At 43.3% G+C, this 16,843-nt stretch overlaps 1 protein-coding gene across 16 annotated transcripts in view; it reads left to right on the top strand.

The window, feature by feature from the left end:
• Positions 1 to 16,843, top strand: part of SPTAN1 (spectrin alpha, non-erythrocytic 1) — an 81,161-nt gene that overhangs the window by 17,379 nt on the left and 46,939 nt on the right. For all 16 annotated transcript variants that reach the window (XM_057303123.2, XM_057303122.2, XM_008975886.6 and 13 more), the window contains 16 exons: positions 4,780 to 4,920; positions 5,304 to 5,450; positions 6,927 to 7,060; positions 7,233 to 7,377; positions 7,456 to 7,610; positions 8,214 to 8,349; positions 9,749 to 9,850; positions 11,038 to 11,175; positions 11,892 to 12,002; positions 12,588 to 12,665; positions 12,803 to 12,958; positions 13,186 to 13,390; positions 13,897 to 14,078; positions 14,388 to 14,631; positions 14,827 to 14,949; positions 15,854 to 16,071. In XM_057303123.2, coding sequence (XP_057159106.1) covers positions 4,780 to 4,920; positions 5,304 to 5,450; positions 6,927 to 7,060; positions 7,233 to 7,377; positions 7,456 to 7,610; positions 8,214 to 8,349; positions 9,749 to 9,850; positions 11,038 to 11,175; positions 11,892 to 12,002; positions 12,588 to 12,665; positions 12,803 to 12,958; positions 13,186 to 13,390; positions 13,897 to 14,078; positions 14,388 to 14,631; positions 14,827 to 14,949; positions 15,854 to 16,071 — 2,415 coding nt within the window. The remainder of the gene's footprint in view (positions 1 to 4,779; positions 4,921 to 5,303; positions 5,451 to 6,926; positions 7,061 to 7,232; positions 7,378 to 7,455; positions 7,611 to 8,213; positions 8,350 to 9,748; positions 9,851 to 11,037; positions 11,176 to 11,891; positions 12,003 to 12,587; positions 12,666 to 12,802; positions 12,959 to 13,185; positions 13,391 to 13,896; positions 14,079 to 14,387; positions 14,632 to 14,826; positions 14,950 to 15,853; positions 16,072 to 16,843) is intronic.

Genomic DNA, 16,843 nt, shown 5'->3' with positions numbered 1-16,843 from the left:
TAGTAACTATTACTAATAATGATGATTGTAAATAGGAAATAAAAGTGAATTCCAAATGTCATATGACTAATAACATTTAACCCATTTGGGCAATGTAATATGTGTTTGCAATTAAATACAGATATTTATCTTCCCATCTTCACACTATTTTATATACAGTCTTAGAGTAAATGAAATCAGTCTGCGTTATTATTTCCTTGATAGAAGTTGTTTTCCCAGAGTGAATGAGGCACCTCTGTAGTAGAATATGTAACCAGCTTACAGATGGGGAACATTAGACAGAGATCAAGTGTTTGGCTTCAGTAATTAAGGCGGAAGGGAGGAGGACCTAAAGCTGACTTTATTCATGTCTATTAGTACCCTCTGCCCTGTTTAGACAGCTTATTTATTTATTTTTATATATGTATATATATATATATATATATATATATATATTTTTTTTTTTTTGAGATGAAGTTTTGCTCTTGTTGCCCAAGCTGGAGCAGAATGGCAAGATCTCGGCTCACTGCAACCTCCACCTCCTGGGTTCAAGCGATTCTCCTGCTTCAGCCTCCTAACTAGCTGGGATTACAGGTGCCCACCACCATGCCCGGCTACTTTTTGTATATTTAGTAGAGATGGGGTTTCATCATGTTGACCAGGCTGGTCTTGAACTTCTGACCTCAGGTGATCCACCTGCCTCAGCCTCCCGAAGTGCTGGGATTACAGGCTTGAGCCACCGTGCCCAGCCCAGATGGCTTATTTATTTATTTATTTATTTATTTTTGAGATGGAGTTTTGCTCTTGTTGCCCCGGCTGGAGTGGAATGGCACGATCCCGGCTCACTGCAACCTCCACCTCCCAATTTCAAGTGATTCTCCTGCCTCAGCCTCCCGAGTAGCTAGGATTACAGGCATGCGCTGTGCCACCACAGCCAGCTAATTTTGTATTTTTAGTAGAGACAGGGTTTCTCCATGTTAGTCAAGCTGGTCTCAAAACTCCCAACCTCAGGTGATCTGCCCGCCTTGGCCTCCCAAAGTGCTGGGATTACAGGCATGAGCCGCCGCTCCTGGCCTAGATAGCTTATTAAAGCAACATTAACAATACTGTTAACTGGCCAGGCATGGTGGCTCACACTTGTAATCCCAGAACTTTGGGAGGCCAAGGCTGAGGCAAGAGGATCACTTGAGCTCAGGAGTTCAAAACCAGCCTGGGCAACATAGTGAGACCTCGTCTCTACAAAAAAATTTAAAAATTAGTGGGGCGTGGTGGTGCACACCTGTAGCCCCAGCTACTGGGGAGGCTGAGGTGGGAGGATTGCTTGATCCTGGGAGGTCAAGGCTGCAGTGAGCCATGATTGCACCCCTGGAGTCCAGCCTAGGCAACAGAGCAAGACTGTCTGGGAAAAATAAAAAAAAAAAAAGGCCAGGCACAGTGGCTCATGCCTGTAATCCTAGCACTTTGGGAGGCTGAGATGGGCGGATCATCTGAGGTCAGGAGTTCAAGACCAGTCTGGCTAACATGGTAAAACCCCGTTTCTACCAAAATACAAAAAATTAGCCAAGCATGGTGTTGCGTGCCTGTAATCCCAGCTAGTTGGGAGGCTGAAGCAGGAGAATCGCTTGAACTCAGGAGGCGGAGGTTGAAGTGAGCCGAGATCCTGCCATTGCACTCTGGCTTGGGCAACAAGAGCGAAACTCTGTCTGAAAAAAGTAAAAAAATAAAATAAAATTTAAAAAACCTATTAAATATAGTTTGTTGAGTAGGTATTAGGAGCTATTTATGTACAGTTACTTTGCTAACCTCTGATCTTCACAGTAAGTGTGCAAGGTGGCCATTATTTCCCTATTATGTGAGAGTAGAAACTGAGTCTCAGAGAATTTGAGTAACTTGCCCAAAGTCACACAGTTGATAGATGACTGAACTGGAATTTCCTCTATCCCCTTCTTTGTCCAGTCACCACTATTTGTTTTATTTTAATTTATTATTATTTTTGAGACAGGGTCTTGCTCTGTCACCCATGCTGGAGTGCAGTGGCACAATCTCAGCTAGCTGCAACCTCCTTCCACCAGGCTCAAGTGGTTCACCCACCTCAGCCTCCCGAGTAGCCGGCACCACAGGAACGCACAAGCACACTGAGCTATTTTTTTGTATTTTTAGTAGAGGTAGGGATCTTGCCATGTTGCCCAGGCTGGTCTTGAACTCCAGAGCTCAAGCAATCCGCCTGCCTCGGCCTCCCAAAGTGCTGGGATTACAGGCGTGAGCCACTGCACCCAGCCTGTGTGCTTTGTTTTTCCAACCTGTACTTCATTCTTGTCTTCTTTGCTTAATGTTTCCACCATCTGCTTCTATGAAGGCTCCTGTTGCTTGCTTATGTCCCTATTGAGAAATCCACCTGAGTCAGAACCAGGCTTGCTTGTCCACCCCGTCAGCTTTCCACATGTTTATGAAGCGCACCTGCCTCCCTGCCCACTCGCGCTCTCAAATAATAGTAAGCCTGTGAAGCCAGACTCTCTCTAACCTGCAGTATTTACAAGATCAGACACATCAGCAATGGGAAAATGGTTCCAGTACTGGGACAGGCCTTGCCCTAGTTCTTTCCTTGAGGGTGTAAAAATGAAATATGTGAGATGGACAATTGACTTGAATGTGAGAGGATTTTCTCTAGTCTTCTGTGGCCTCATTTTTAATTTGAGCAGGAGCTCTCATTTAATCTTTTACTTTCATGCTCACAGTTACTATGGTGATCTTGGCTTGGTCATTTATTTGGTCCCCTAACTCAGTACCTTAGTTTGGCAGAAAGTGGTAGCAGAGGAAGGTGGGTGGCATGTGAGGGCATGTCTGTGTCCTGGATAACCTGTCTGTCACTGGTTTAGACTTTCACACCATACCGGACAGCGTGGCGCCCCATAGTCACCGCCACCCACATCGGGTCCTACATCCGAGTAGGTGGAGTATTGACTTGCTGTCGGTTGCCTTTTCCCGCTTGCTTTGGAGTGCCTTTCACTTCTTTCTCAGTGGTGGGGTCACAGTTTTGCCAACAGTGGTGGAAGTGAATTATGTGAGCATGTATTCCTCTGCTGCTTTCTCCTTTCAAGTAAAACATCCACACTTGTTTCTAAGAGAATCCACCCATGTTGACTGTCACATGGTTTTCAGGTTTTCATTTTGCTAGGAGTGACATCTCAATCATGGGTGGATCCCAGACTTCTTTTCTGTTAGTGTTTAAACCTCTTTGTTTGTTTTACTTATGTCTGTCAGTGTTGTACAGAAACTCCCAGTATCTTGGGTAGGCATAATCAAGGCATTGAGGTTGGATTGGAATACCAGAATGCATCATTTAAGCTTGAATTGATTACCAATTTCCTCCAATTCTTGATAAGTCCTTACTGGGCTTGTGTTATGAGAACCCAAAGATGCTGGGAAGTGAATACGTTTGACCCTGTGGCTGCCACTTGGGTGAAGTTTGAAATAAACCTCACTTGAGATGTACCACAAACTGTCTTTTCACTGAAGGTCCAAAGTTTTTTCTATCAGGGATCCTTTTTGATAGCTGATGACTTTTCAGGACCCCATCTTTTCTACTTTTTTATTTTTCCCGAGATGGATTCTTGTTCTGTTGCCCAAAGCTGGAGTTCAATGGCACAATCTTGGCTCACTGCAACCTCCACCTCCCAGGTTCAAGCAATTCTCCTGCCTCAGCCTCCTGAGTAGCTGGGATTACAGGTGTGTGCCACCACGCCCGGCTAATTTATGTATTTTTAGTAGAGACGGGTTTCACCATGTTGGCCAGGCTGGTCTCGAACTCCTGACCTCGTGATCTGCCCACCTCAGCCTTCCAAAGTGCTGGGATTACAGGAGTGAGCCACTGCGCCCAGCCCTTTTCTACTTTTTTTTTGAGACGGAGTCTCGCTCTGTCGCCCAGACTGAAGCACAGTGGCACAATCATGGCTCACTGCAAGCTCCACCTCCCTGGGGTCAAGTGATTCTCCTGCCTCAGCCTTCCGAGTAGCTGGGATTACAGGTGTGCGCCACCATACCCGGCTCATTTTTGTACTTTTAGTAGAGATGGGGTTTCACCATGCTGGCCAGGCTGGTCTTGAACTCCTGACCTCGTGATACGCCTGCCTCGGCCTCCCAAAGTGCTGGGATTACAGGCATGAGCCACTGCACCCAGCCTCCCCTTTTCTACTTTTATACCAAGATTTTCCTGTTGTGCCTCATAATTTTTACATTGATGATGCCTATAAGACCTCTTCTTTTGTTTTGTTTTTTTCCCTTTATCTCCATGAATTTGGAATACATCCTTCAGTAATTTCAGCTCAGTTTACACATTAATTCCTCATTTTTCCTTTCCCAGTAGTCTTCTGGATTAGGAATTCCATTCTAATAATTTAATAATAATTAATAGTATTGATTGTGTACCTATTATTATATAATACTAAAATATATAACTATACAATATATCATAAATATAATTATAAATGAAATATAAAGATATTATTAATAATATAAATGATAATGATTTTCCTGATGTAAACTAGAGTAAATCTACCTGTGAAAGAACTAGAGTAGATCTACCTACTTGTAACTTGAAGACCACCAAAAAACCACTGTGAACTGTGGACTTTTCCCTACTCCCAGTTAAATTTACTATTTCCTCTCAGTTTAGGGATTATCTTTTAAAAATATTTTTATTCAGAGCTCCATAAGGTCTCTAACTTGTCTAAACTCTATGGAAGAGCCAGATCCCACAGAGCCAGTTGTGATCTGATTAAAACTCTGATTTGAAACTTTCAGACCCGTTTGATGGAGCTGCACCGCCAGTGGGAATTACTTTTGGAGAAGATGCGAGAAAAAGGAATCAAACTGCTGCAGGCCCAGAAGTTGGTGCAGTACTTACGAGAATGTGAGGACGTGATGGACTGGATCAATGACAAGGCATGTTTTGGGAAGAAGGGTTTGCTAAGCTTTACTCAAAGAAAAGGGAAGAGACTCCTCTGTGATCTGTAGTGAGACCCAGTGTTAGCACAGATACGGCCATTTTAAGTGAAAGGGTGGAAGTGGGGTTGCTGTCTCTCCAGCTGCTCTCTAGGTGTATGTGCTATTCTGTAACTCTGAAGCCTGGAGTCGCTGAGACAGAAATGCTGTGAACTCAACCTCTTAACTTTCTGTGGGAGGAACTAAAATCACAAACCACAGACAAAACTGTATCCATGAAAGCTAACATGGCTCCATCCCTAATGTGTCTGTTTGATGTTTCTGGAAGCCATTGTTAACAAATGTTGGTTGGTGACTCTGGCTCTCTTATGGTCCCTGAATAGGAAGCAATTGTTACTTCTGAAGAGCTGGGCCAGGATCTGGAGCATGTAGAGGTTTTACAGAAGAAATTTGAAGAGTTTCAAACAGATATGGCTGCTCATGAAGAAAGAGTTAATGAAGTGAACCAATTTGCTGCCAAACTCATACAGGTAAATAGCAAAGTGCTGTATGCTTCTCACAACATTATTATGTTAACTTTTTAGTATATTCAGGATAAAATTTTGATGATTGGTCCCCTAATTTCTGAGTGAGCAAGTTTTTGTAAGCATGTCTGAGAGTTTTGTTTAGATGTGAGGCACAATACTGATTACTCCTAAATTGGAAAATGCTTTTCAATGTGTTGCCTTGGGCAGGAAGGGCAGAGTTCATTTGATCTGTTTCCTCTACCCACTTTTGGGTAGGGCTGGGTGAAGCTTTTATTGGACTGCTGAAGCTAGGTCTCAGGGTTTCTCAGACGAGGGTGTGGTGGTGAATGCTAAGTTAGTATTGGCAGATGTCCACCAATGCATTAGGGCTCTTGCCTTCCTTTTTTATTTGAAGCTTCCCTGGGCTCTCTTGGGAGCCTGGGAGAACCTTGTCGTGAATAGGCTCTCCACTCTGGCGCTGGAGCCCATTAAGAGGGAATGACAACCCTTCCCCAGTGCCCACGTGTACAATCTTGTAAGCTGCTTCCACTATGAGTCCAAAGGGTTCCAAAGACATCAAGTACTCGGAACCAGAGAGTTTTTACTTTTAGGGAAATTTGATTTGGGGGGTACAAATTTTAAGTGTATAAATCTGCTTATAGGCTGGTACTTGTTTCCTTTTTCTGGTCAGTGATTAAGAGAAAGATACCCGGCATTCCTCAGAAATATCTCACCCTTCCACAGTGACAGATGTGTTGCTTTTCCAAACCCTAAGCTTTCCTGCGGTTGAGCTTGAGAAAAGTAGTCAGGCCAAACCCATGGTATCCCAAATGGATTCAAGAACCCTGAAATGCTTCATTTTATTACTTTATATCATATTTTTTAAAACACCAAAATGTGGTTGGTAGGGAAGGATACTTTTAAAGAAATGTCTCTAAGCTTGATGCAGTGGCACCTGCCTATAGACCCAGCTACTCTACTCAGACTCAGGCTGACAAGGCAGGATCACTTGAGACCAGCCTGGGTAACATAGCAAGACCCTGTCTCAAAAAAGAAAAAAAGAAATGTCATCAGTCTAAAGCCAGGGACAAACTCATGAGCCCCGAAAATTATGTTTATGTGCAAGAATGCTTAACAGCCTCAAGAACATCTGAAATACCAAATTTTCAAGCAGTTAGGGTAGATGAGTACATTGATAAAGTTACCACAAAGTTGCTGCCAAACTATTTATTAACATAAAGGTTTTTGGCACTTTTGCACATATAACCACCTTATAGACTAACCACACTACTCCAAAAGATAGAGAATGGCTCTCCCCTTTTTACATAAGAAATAGAAACTCTTTGGAGTTGTAGTTCACTTATCATGTTGACCATTATTTCTTGTGATTCTCTTCAGAGTGGTGATTTGCTGAGATGCTTCAAGGAACCAACCCCAGGGTAACTAGTTGGAGGAGCCAGAAGTTGTGTACAAATCCAGTCTCTTCTCTTCCTTGTTTAGGAGCAGCACCCTGAGGAGGAACTGATCAAGACTAAGCAGGATGAAGTCAATGCAGCCTGGCAGCGGCTGAAGGGCCTGGCTCTGCAGAGGCAGGGGAAGCTCTTTGGGGCAGCAGAAGTTCAGCGCTTTAACAGGTGTCAAGCCAGAGTGGGCTTTGGGGAATGGGTCTCAACCCGGAGGGGAGTTGTGAAGCACAGGGCATGTGCTGGTGAGCTGTCGGGGCTGACTAGGCCTTGGTCCCATGGGGTGTTCCTAGTTCTAGGGAGTCGTCATTGCTGTGGATTAACTGGTGCCTTTGTTCTGTAGGGATGTGGATGAGACTATCAGTTGGATTAAGGAAAAGGAGCAGTTAATGGCCTCTGATGATTTTGGCCGAGACCTGGCAAGTGTTCAGGCTCTGCTTCGGAAGCACGAGGGTCTGGAGAGAGATCTTGCTGCTCTAGAAGACAAGGTGGGTTTTACAAGCAGCTGATTCTGTAAATAAGTTACCAAGGGTCAGGAGAATAGTTCTGACGGAGTTCATTTCTAGGTCAAAGCCCTGTGTGCTGAGGCTGACCGCCTGCAACAGTCCCACCCTCTGAGTGCAACACAGATTCAAGTGAAGCGAGAGGAACTGATTACAAACTGGGAGCAGATCCGCACCTTGGCGGCAGAGAGACATGCACGGCTCAATGATTCATACAGGTGCAAATAATGCTCCAGGTTTTAACCAGTATCATTTGGCTTCTTTTTTGGAAGCAGGAATAGCAGAGTTAAGGGTCTGTTCTGTGTTCTGTGAAAGTGTCAGGTATCACCTACAAATGCAAATCACTTCTTACCTATGTTCTCTCTGTTTGGAGACTGGCAACTGTATCATGTGTAGTATATGTATGGTATTTACAACTTCATAAATTCTTCTATTCTGCATCACTGCATTATGATTGATAGAATGGGAATGTCCCTTTAAGTATCTGAGTATCACATGAAATATCTTATTAAAACCAGGATTAGAAAGGAAAAGAATCCTTGCTAGCCAAGGGTTGAACCTGGGAATAACAAGGAAGTTGAAAATGTGGGACAGGATTGGGGCATTATAGTGATGAAGAGAACCTAAGTTTTAAAGGGTTGATTTCAGCCTTCTCTTGCTTTCCTTCACAGTCTAGATTGGGAAATTTTCATATTTCCCAGAATTAGAATTTATATAGTTTGTTAGACATTTGAGAGCGTAGAATTCAGAGCTTTAGGGAGGCCATTTTCCACCCTGGAACCTCCGCTGGAAACATAATGTCTTCCTTTGGTTTTCCCTAGGCTTCAGCGCTTCCTTGCTGACTTCCGTGACCTCACCAGCTGGGTGACTGAGATGAAAGCCCTCATCAATGCAGATGAGCTTGCCAATGATGTGGCTGGGGCTGAAGCCCTGCTAGATAGACACCAAGAACACAAGGTAATGGTATCTCTAGAATCTTCCAGAAGTGAAGATTTTAGCTTATAATGCACCAGTTTATCAGTGTTGGGTGAGGCCTATAGTCGGCGTTGGTACCATATTATTCACAGGTGTCTCTCATCATGAGGATTATGGTTGGTTTTGCCTTTGGAGACCTGGTCTACCTGCTTCTGATACAGGCTTAACTGGGTTCAGTGTCAAGAGGTTCACTGTGGTCCATAAAAGCAAACAGACAAGCTCTGGCAAGATAGAAGTGCTACTACTTGGCACATTGATCCTTTGTGATGTAAAAAGTATTTGTTGGGCCAGGCACGGTGGCTCATGTCTGTAATCCCAGCACTTTGGAAGGCCGAGGCGGGTGGATCATGAGGTCAAGAGATCAAGACCATCCATGCCAACATGGTGAAACCCCATCTCTACTAAAAATACAACAATTAGCTAGGCATGGTGGCACGCGCCTGTAGTCCCAGCTATTCAGGAGTCTGAGGCAGGAGAATCGCTTGAACCTGGGAGGCAGAGGTTGCAGTGAGCCAAGATCACACCATTCCACTCCCGTCCGGACAACAAGAGTGTTTCACTCTGTCTCAAAAAAAAAAAAAAAAAAAAAACAAACTTCTGAGAGGTTTTAATGTGTTAGATACAAAATCAATATACTGAAAGTCAAACATGTTTCTCTACACTAGCAACAGAAACATAATTTTTAAAAATGCTACTTATTAGAGCAGAAAATATAAAGTACTTAGGAATAAGTCTAACAAAAGAGTGTAAGACATTTCTGGAGAAAACTATAAAACTTTGTTAAAAGGCATTAAATAAAAACTGAATAGATAGAATGATTTATCTAGTACACAGATGGAACGATCTTTTGTGAAGGTGTAAATTCCCACCAGGATATATACCGTTAATGCAGTTTCAGTCAAGTGCTCAACAGGTATATGTGTATGTGTGTGTTTCTTTTTGCAATGAGATAAGCTGATTCCAAAACTGATTTGGAAGAAAAAAATTCAAAAAAAGCTGAGACAATGTTGAAGATCATAATGGGGCCAGGGAGGGACTCGCCCTACCAGGTTCTATAAAATCATAGTAAGCAAGTCCATTTGGCACAAAGAAGACAGAACCCTGGAACGAAAGAGAGCTCAGACCCATATGAATGTGTGGAACCTTGACAAATGACAGGTGACCTGAAAAGCCATTTGGAAAGGACTTCATCAGTGAATGATACTCTCACATTTGATGACCTAGACTGATTATGTATTAGGAAATCTGGCCTAATCTTTCATTTTGTTTCTCATTTTAGATGTCATAGTCTGGCTTATAATGCTTATGTAAAATTCAGCACCTTGTTTTTATTTTGTAAGATGCTGGGCATAAATCATGGCTTTGTTTTTTTCTCCTGTAGGGTGAAATTGATGCCCATGAAGACAGCTTCAAATCTGCAGATGAATCTGGACAGGCACTGCTTGCTGCTGGTCACTATGCCTCAGATGAAGTGAGGGAGAAGGTAAGAGAAGAGAAATGGAGCTTTTGAGGAGCAAGTTACATCTTTCACTAAGTCTCTGAAAGCTATTATTCATCCTTAAATATCCAGACAACGCATTCACCATGATATGTGAGAAACTTTCCTTTCTCTGCAGAGGTTTAAAAAGAAGGTATATGTATAGTGTGCTGATTTCCTGAGAGACAGTCCTCCTTATTTGGGGCATGTGTGGCATGTTTCCTACTTACAGGGACTTTCTGTAGGGAGCTGAGTCTTGCATTAGGAGTTGGAGCAAAGAGGAAACAAATTTTTATAAAATGATACATAGGCCGGGTGTGGTGTGACCCCAGCACTTTCAGAGGCCAAGGCAGGAGGATTGCTTGAGGCCAGGAATGGGAGACCATCCTGAACAACATAGTGAGACCCCCATCTCGACAAAAAATTAATAAATTAGCCAGACATGGTGGCACATTCCTATAGTCCGAGCTACTTGAGTTCAAGGTTATAATGAGTTATGATTTGCACCACTGCACTCTGGCTTGAGTGACAGAGTGAGACTCTGTCTCTAAAAAATAAATAAATAAATAAAAGTAAAATAAAATATGTATATATACATATTTTATTTTACTTTTTTTATATGTGTATATATATACACATATGTATGTAAGTTTTGAAGTATCTTGGAGTATAAAATTGCCTAGGAACATTAGATAAATAATGATTTATATGATTTATATGTTTTTTAGTATTACATAGAGTAAAGACATTTCAAAGACTTGTCATTAGTAGCTTCGGAGCCTAAAGTCTAGGGGGTTTCTGAATTTATTTTCCATATGTTATGGAGCATCCACTCAGTTGACATTTCTTGGTGGAGAGTCCCTACTCCATTTATACTCCATTAAACTCCATTTATACTGCCTCACTTTTAAATGGATGCCCTATTTCTTCTACCTGGGAGTTTACTTACTGTTTTTACCTAAAGTCATTTGTGATCATGTGGCAATAAATTAATTCTAGATTAATTAAAACAGGCCATCCCTTTTATATTGAACATGCACATACAAGTGAATGTTGTTTTTCCCCTTTTGCAAATCGGAAAAAAGGCCTGAAGATTAGCACTAGGATTAGGAATTCCAGGGTAGCTGTTCTGTCTGCCTCGGAGGCATTGGGGCTGACCTCATCTCCCTGACCATGTCTCCTATGCCCCCAAGCTGACCGTCCTTTCCGAGGAGAGAGCGGCGCTGCTGGAGCTGTGGGAGCTGCGCAGGCAGCAGTACGAGCAGTGCATGGACCTGCAGCTCTTCTACCGGGACACTGAGCAGGTGGACAACTGGATGAGCAAGCAGGAGGTAATCTGTGAGCAAAGCCTTGCCAGTGGTGGGAGAAGAAGGGCCTGTGTTTTGCCTCCTCGGGTAGTGTGCTTGTTTTGTTTTAGGACATCAGTACCATGTTGGTTCTGAATCCATTGAAGAGGGGGAATTGAGCAAGCTTCTCTCAGCTCTGCCAGCATCTCTCCCTGCTGAGATTGCAAGGCCTTCAGAAAAGGCCCCAGCTTTTCAGATTAGTGTGATGTAAAATGTTTTATTAAAGAGATTTTTTTCTTAGAACTTAGCATTGCTGGGTGCAGTGGCTCTCTCCTGTAATCCCAGCACTTTGGGAGGCTGAGATGGGAGTATCCCTTGAGCCCAGGAGCTCAAGGCTGCAGCAAGCTATGATCGTACCACCGCACTCTAGCCTGTGCAACACACCGAGATCCTGTCTCATAAAAACAAACAAACAAACAAACAAAACTTAGCATTATGTAACATCTGAATCTAATAGAAGCAACAAAAACCATGTAAGAGAAGTTTCAATAGAATGTGGAATAGGATTTCATGATATGGCTGGATTGATTTTAAGAAAATCCAGAAAGACTTTAGACTTCCTAGAAGAGATCTTAGAAGTTTAGCAGCCATAAAATCTCTTTCCTTCTTTTTATATTTTGGCCAAAATACCCTTTGCTTCACAGACTTAGAAGATCAAAGGAATAGGACATTATTCTGAACACTTTGTTTCCTTTGGCAAGGCGTTCCTGTTGAATGAAGACTTGGGAGATTCCTTGGATAGTGTGGAAGCGCTTCTTAAGAAGCACGAAGACTTTGAGAAATCCCTTAGTGCCCAGGAGGAAAAGATTACAGTAAGACCCCTTCTTGTCAGTGCTTTCAAATGACCCTTATAGTAAGCCAGAGTCTTTTTCCCTGGAAGGCTTCCAAACAGATTTGATGAAAGATTCATATGCAGAGTACTCCTGTGGGTGCTTAAACTTTCACAAGGATGACATGCTATCTCGTTGAAGACATAATACAACTTTATGGAAAAATGATTTACTTAATGGAAACCTCCAAACTTCTTTAAGTTTGTACCCTTCATTAAAAGTAGGTCAGGGTTAATATTAAGAGGTACTCTTCCCATTGAAAATACATCTTAGGAATAAGAATTTGGAAAGCTGTTAACCTGTGTTTGACCCCTGCCAGGAGATCGTGCCACAACTAATGTCTCCAGTCTTGAATGGAGGTAGTACAGTCTTATGATATCTGACTGGTAACATCAAGCAAAATCTCAAAAGTTATGAGAAAAATGTCATCACCAACCTTTGGGTGAAAACCTTGACCTATGTTAAAGTTTGGTGTGTTTTATGATCTGTTCAGCAGTTACTTTTCTCTAGAGGCCAAACTAGGGACTAGTGTGCTTACCAATGAAGAACTCTTATCTTCCTTCCTAGGCATTAGATGAATTTGCAACCAAGCTAATTCAGAACAACCACTATGCAATGGAAGATGTGGCCACTCGCCGAGATGCTGTAAGTTTGTAGGTTCTTCATGCTCCTCCTTTTTGGTACGTGAATGTCTCTTCTAAGATGTTCCGGTTAAGTCTCTTCAACTGGACATCCCTTTGGGAGTGAACACTAGAGACTCACAGGGGATCCTTGTCTTTCAGCTGTTGAGCCGCCGCAATGCCCTTCACGAGAGAGCCATGCGTCGCCGGGCCCAGCTAGCCGATTCTTTCCATCTGCAGCAGTTTTTCCGTGATTCTGATGAGCTCAAGAGTTGGGTCAATGAGAAGATGAAAACTGCCACAGATGAAGCTTATAAAGTAATGTACTGTTAGTGTTGCCATGTAGCACTCGATTAGTAAGCTGAACACAGCTCTCACAAATAAATTGTAGCTAAAGGACGAAATAAGGGATTCCAGAAACCCCACTACTTAATGTAAGCCAACTGTTTTATACATTCCTCCATAAAGATAAGTATAAAGGTAGTGCAAGGGAACTTGACATTCTCAGGTTCAAGATAGAAAGAACCCCCTTCTTTTATTCACAGGATCCATCCAACCTACAAGGAAAAGTACAGAAGCATCAGGCTTTTGAGGCTGAGCTCTCAGCAAACCAGAGCCGAATTGATGCCTTGGAGAAAGCTGGCCAAAAGCTGATTGATGTCAACCACTATGCCAAGGATGAAGTGGCAGCTCGTATGAATGAGGTGATCAGTTTGTGGAAGAAACTGCTAGAGGCCACTGAACTGAAAGGTAAGAGATGTTCCATTGGATTGTGACATGCATGTTTGGGGAACTAAATACCCCTTTCTATTAAGTATTTTAGGGACATATACCCCCCAAGAAAGGTGAGGTGGATGACTTTGGCGTTAGGGATAATTTCCTGTGTAGGAATTACTTGGCTTAAGTTCTTGATAATAATTTGGTAAATGTGGTTGAGCATACTGGTTGGTGAGGGAGTCTGAGTGAGAAGGAACTGAATTGGGCCTCATTGCTGAAAATCAAAGTTCAGCTGAGAGCCAAGGGCATTTACTAATTCTCCAGTGTCCTTATATCTCAAGGGGGTTAGAATGCTTCCAGTTCAACCTTGAGAAGGTAGAGCAGAGGCTGCAATTGATATTTTCTTTCCCTTTGTGACATAAGAGAAGGAATAAAATTCTGACCTGTATAGTCCTTCACTAAGATACTACTGTTCATGGGCAGTGTTGGCAAAAGGGTAATGCAAAGCAGTACAAAATTAAACTTGTTTCCTTCCATAGGAATAAAGCTTCGTGAAGCCAACCAGCAACAGCAATTTAATCGCAATGTTGAGGATATTGAATTGTGGCTATATGAAGTAGAAGGTCACTTGGCTTCGGATGATTACGGCAAAGATCTTACCAATGTGCAGAACCTCCAGAAGAAACATGCCCTGCTAGAGGCAGATGTGGCTGCTCATCAGGTAGTGTGAACTGGGGGCTGTGGTTGGGCAAGTGAATGCAGAAACTATAGGAGGGAGGAAAAGCTAATTTGAGACTAAATGAGTTTTGGGAGGGATGAAATGTGTTGATTTTCTTAGATCGCTCTGTGCTGCATGTGCTTCTGCTCAAATTAAATATCATCCCTTAGAGCTTTCTAGGAGCCCCAGATGAAGGAAGGAGATAGCAGAAAGAATCCTCTCAGGAGTGGGAAAAAGACCTTATCAATTTTTCTCTGTATACGATAAAACCACACCCAAAGTCAAGTCTGCTCTGTCCTTTCGCATTCCCAGGACCGAATTGATGGCATTACCATTCAGGCCCGCCAGTTCCAAGATGCTGGCCATTTTGATGCAGAAAACATCAAGAAGAAACAGGAAGCCCTCGTGGCTCGCTATGAGGCACTCAAGGAGCCCATGGTTGCCCGGAAGCAGAAGCTGGCCGATTCTCTGCGGTTGCAGCAGCTCTTCCGGGATGTTGAGGATGAGGAGACATGGATTCGAGAGAAGGAGCCCATTGCCGCATCTACCAACAGAGGTCAGTCTGCTTCCCTCAGGTAGGAATCAACTTGGGAAAGGCTGTGCTATTGTAGCATAAAGGGGATGCATGTCAGGATGGGCAGGGTCGAATTTAAATTATTGAACTGGAACCATGGTGGTAGCTAAGAATGACAAATCAGTGCTGACTTTTCTCTTCATGGTTGGATAACTGGGGACTGGTGTCTGCTTTCAGGTAAGGATTTAATTGGGGTCCAGAATCTGCTAAAGAAACATCAAGCCTTACAAGCAGAAATTGCTGGACATGAACCACGCATCAAAGCAGTTACACAGAAGGGGAATGCCATGGTGGAGGAAGGTGAGTGATTGGTATCAGTGACATGGCTTGGCGCTGCTCCTCGTGTCTCCTCTTCTTGCCGAGGGCATGGCCACGTGGGCATCACAAACCAGGCTCTGGGGCTGAATACCATCCCCATTCTTTCCTAACTGTATGACCTGACCAGACCTTACCCTTTCTGAGCCTGAATTTCTTTTTTTTTTTTTTTTTGAGATGGGGTCTCACTCTGTCACCCAGGGTGGAGTGCAGTGGCGCAGTCTCAGCTCACTGGAACCTCTGCTTCCCTAGTTCAAGCAGTTCTCCTGTCTCAGCCTCCCAAGTAGCTGGGACTACAGGCACACACCACCATACCCAGCTAATTTTTGTATTTTTATTTTTGTATTTTTAATAGAGACGGGGTTTCACCATATTGGTCAGGCTGGTCTTGAACTCCTGACCTCACGTGATCCACCTACCTCGGCCTCCCAAAGTGCTGGGATTACAGCCATGAGCCACCGCGCCTGGCTCCGAGCCTGAATTTCTTATCTGTGAAACGGGGATGACAGCACCTCTCCTGACACTGTAGTGGGGAGTAAGTGAAACCAAGTAGGGAAAGAGCTGATAGAGTGCCTGCACGTGCCAGTCTCAGTAACTGAGCGCTACAGTGGTACTGTTACTAGTCTTTATGATACTATCACTAATGCCAACTTGCGATATCTGCTTCTTAGAGTCTAGATAGAGGTCATGGTTTGAGGGGGCAAAAAATGAAACAGTCCATTAGAGGGTTAGAACCTGAGCCTCTCAAAAAAAATGGAATTATGAAAGGGCACAGCTCACCAAAACATAGTAATGAAAGTGCCGTGAACACACAGAGAAAACTTATTTTTGTCCTTCTGTGATGTGTCAACATAGTTTTTGTTATCCTCTTTCCCTACCCACCTTCCAGGCCATTTTGCTGCAGAGGATGTGAAGGCCAAGCTTCACGAGCTGAACCAAAAGTGGGAGGCACTGAAAGCCAAAGCTTCCCAGCGTCGGCAGGACCTGGAGGACTCTCTGCAGGCCCAGCAGTACTTTGCTGATGCTAACGAGGCTGAATCCTGGATGCGGGAGAAGGAACCCATTGTGGGCAGCACTGACTATGGCAAGGACGAAGACTCTGCTGAGGTAACCAGGCTTGGGAAGCGTCTCACCTGCCAGGGAAGTGGAACAGGGCTTGTACTGAGAAGGAACTTAGGAGAAGTAGTGATGCGCGGGAGGTGTGCATTACCGTGATTGTTTTTTAAAATGTTTTGGAATCCATTTTTTACTTTGTGTTTTTTTTTTTTTTTTTTTTTTGAGACAGAGTCTCACTCTTGCCCAGTCTGGACTGCAATGTTACAATTGTGGCTCACTGCAGCCTCAAACTCCTGGGCTCAAGCGATCCTCCTGCCTCAGCCTCCCAAGTAGTTGAAACTATAGGCAGGTACCACTACCTGCCTAGCTACGCTTTTTAATTTTAATTTTATTTTTAGTAGAGACAGGGTCTCACTATGTTGTCCCATCTGGTTTCAAACTCCTGGCCTCAAACAATCCTCCTGCCAAAGCCTCCCAAAATGCTGGGATGATAGGAATGAACCACCCCTCCTGGCCCGTTTTTCACTTTTTATTATGAAAATTTAATCATACCTAAAGGAGAGAGAAGATGACTTCTCACTCACCTTCAACCGTTAACATTTGTCACTCTCGTTTCATCTATGTGAAACCATATGTGTGCTTACATACATACTAACATACCAACATGCACACATACATACATACATACCTGCAAACATACCAGCATACACATGTACATACCAGTGTGCACATATACCCACATACCAACATGCACACATACATACATAGATGTACTTGGTTTTTTACTGGTTATCTGTTTTTTGACTAAAATTCTCAAATTTTA

Source organism: Pan paniscus, chromosome 11, assembly GCF_029289425.2.
Source record: "Pan paniscus chromosome 11, NHGRI_mPanPan1-v2.0_pri, whole genome shotgun sequence".
In the NCBI taxonomy this organism is placed as follows: Eukaryota; Metazoa; Chordata; class Mammalia; order Primates; family Hominidae; genus Pan; species Pan paniscus.
This window is presented reverse-complemented; position numbering and strand designations above follow the sequence as displayed.